Source organism: Calidris pugnax, unplaced genomic scaffold, assembly GCF_001431845.1.
Source record: "Calidris pugnax isolate Ruff unplaced genomic scaffold, ASM143184v1 scaffold147, whole genome shotgun sequence".
Classification (NCBI taxonomy): Eukaryota; Metazoa; Chordata; class Aves; order Charadriiformes; family Scolopacidae; genus Calidris; species Calidris pugnax.
Window position 1 is genome coordinate 4079742 of NW_015092359.1, and position 1039 is coordinate 4080780.

Here is a 1039-nt window from a genome sequence, read left to right on the forward strand (position 1 = left end):
GGTGGGGGGGGGGATGCAGCCCGCGGAGACAGGACTTTGGTGGCTGAGAGCTGCGAGCGGCTCCGGGGGGGGGGACAAGCCAGGGGGCTGGGGACATTGCTGAGAGCTGCCTCGGAGCCCCCCCTCCATCCCCCCAATCCCATTAATTAAGACCACTCGTGAGAGCTACCGGAGCACGTGGTCCATGTGTCCGTGTATGGGGCAAGGGGAAGGTTGTGCCCACCCTGGGGGGGGTGCATGGGGGGGGCACAGGCATAGCCTCACCCCCCCCACACCTCCAAACACCTCCCCCAGGTGCCAGCCACGCTTGGGGTGTGGGGTTCAGGGCTCCTCTTGAAGCAGAGCCAAGGGTGAGCAGGCTCCTGGGGCGGGTAGGAGGGGGGTTACACGTCCCTGCTGAGCACAGGGAGGGGTTACTACAACTGGTTTTTTACCCCCTTGCACCCCCTCTTTTTTCTGGACACCCCTCTGCTGGGGCAGGGCAGCTCCAAACCCCCTAAAAAAAACCAAAAGCCAGCGCTTTTTTTTTTTTTTTTTTTTTTTTTTCAAAGTTATGATAGCTAAAAAGGAACAGAATTCCTAAGTATGTTAAATGCTTAAGTATGTTAGTGAATCAGAGAACTCTTTTTGCTAAATGAATGTCTTCAAAACTAGGCGTAGTAAAAGGAAATGGTCTTAGGCAGCAAAATGTAAATTGTCACTCCAGAAGGCTAATCTTAAACTTCTAAGTAACAATCACTAAGCCAAAGTGATATCAAGACTGCTAGAAGTCAGTAATTTTATTTCCCCCCCCCCCCAAAAAAAATAATCTCCCCATGGTTGCCTCCTCGCAGCAAGTTTCGGCTCTCCTACTACCCGCACCGGCTGGAGGCCTTCACGGCCCTGCTGAAAGGCGCCTTCCAGGGGAAGTGCCAGCACAGCGTCCTGGGTGACTTCCAGCCCTACACGCCAGGGCAGGCCCACGTCCCCTGCTACTTCATCCACGTCGTGAAGAAGACAGCCTGAGGAGGAAGGGGAAGGGGGAGGCGGGAAGGTGTGG

General features: G+C 55.1%; 1 protein-coding gene across 1 annotated transcript in view; it reads left to right on the top strand.

The window, feature by feature from the left end:
* The window catches only part of GNMT (glycine N-methyltransferase), a gene marked incomplete at its 5' end in the record, with an annotated part of 2444 nt that extends 1420 nt beyond the window's left edge, over positions 1 to 1024 (top strand). Inside the window, one exon of the mRNA XM_014962374.1 lies at positions 834 to 1024. Coding sequence (XP_014817860.1) covers positions 834 to 1005 — 172 coding nt within the window. The remainder of the gene's footprint in view (positions 1 to 833) is intronic.
* Between the last annotated feature and the right edge of the window lie 15 nt (positions 1025 to 1039).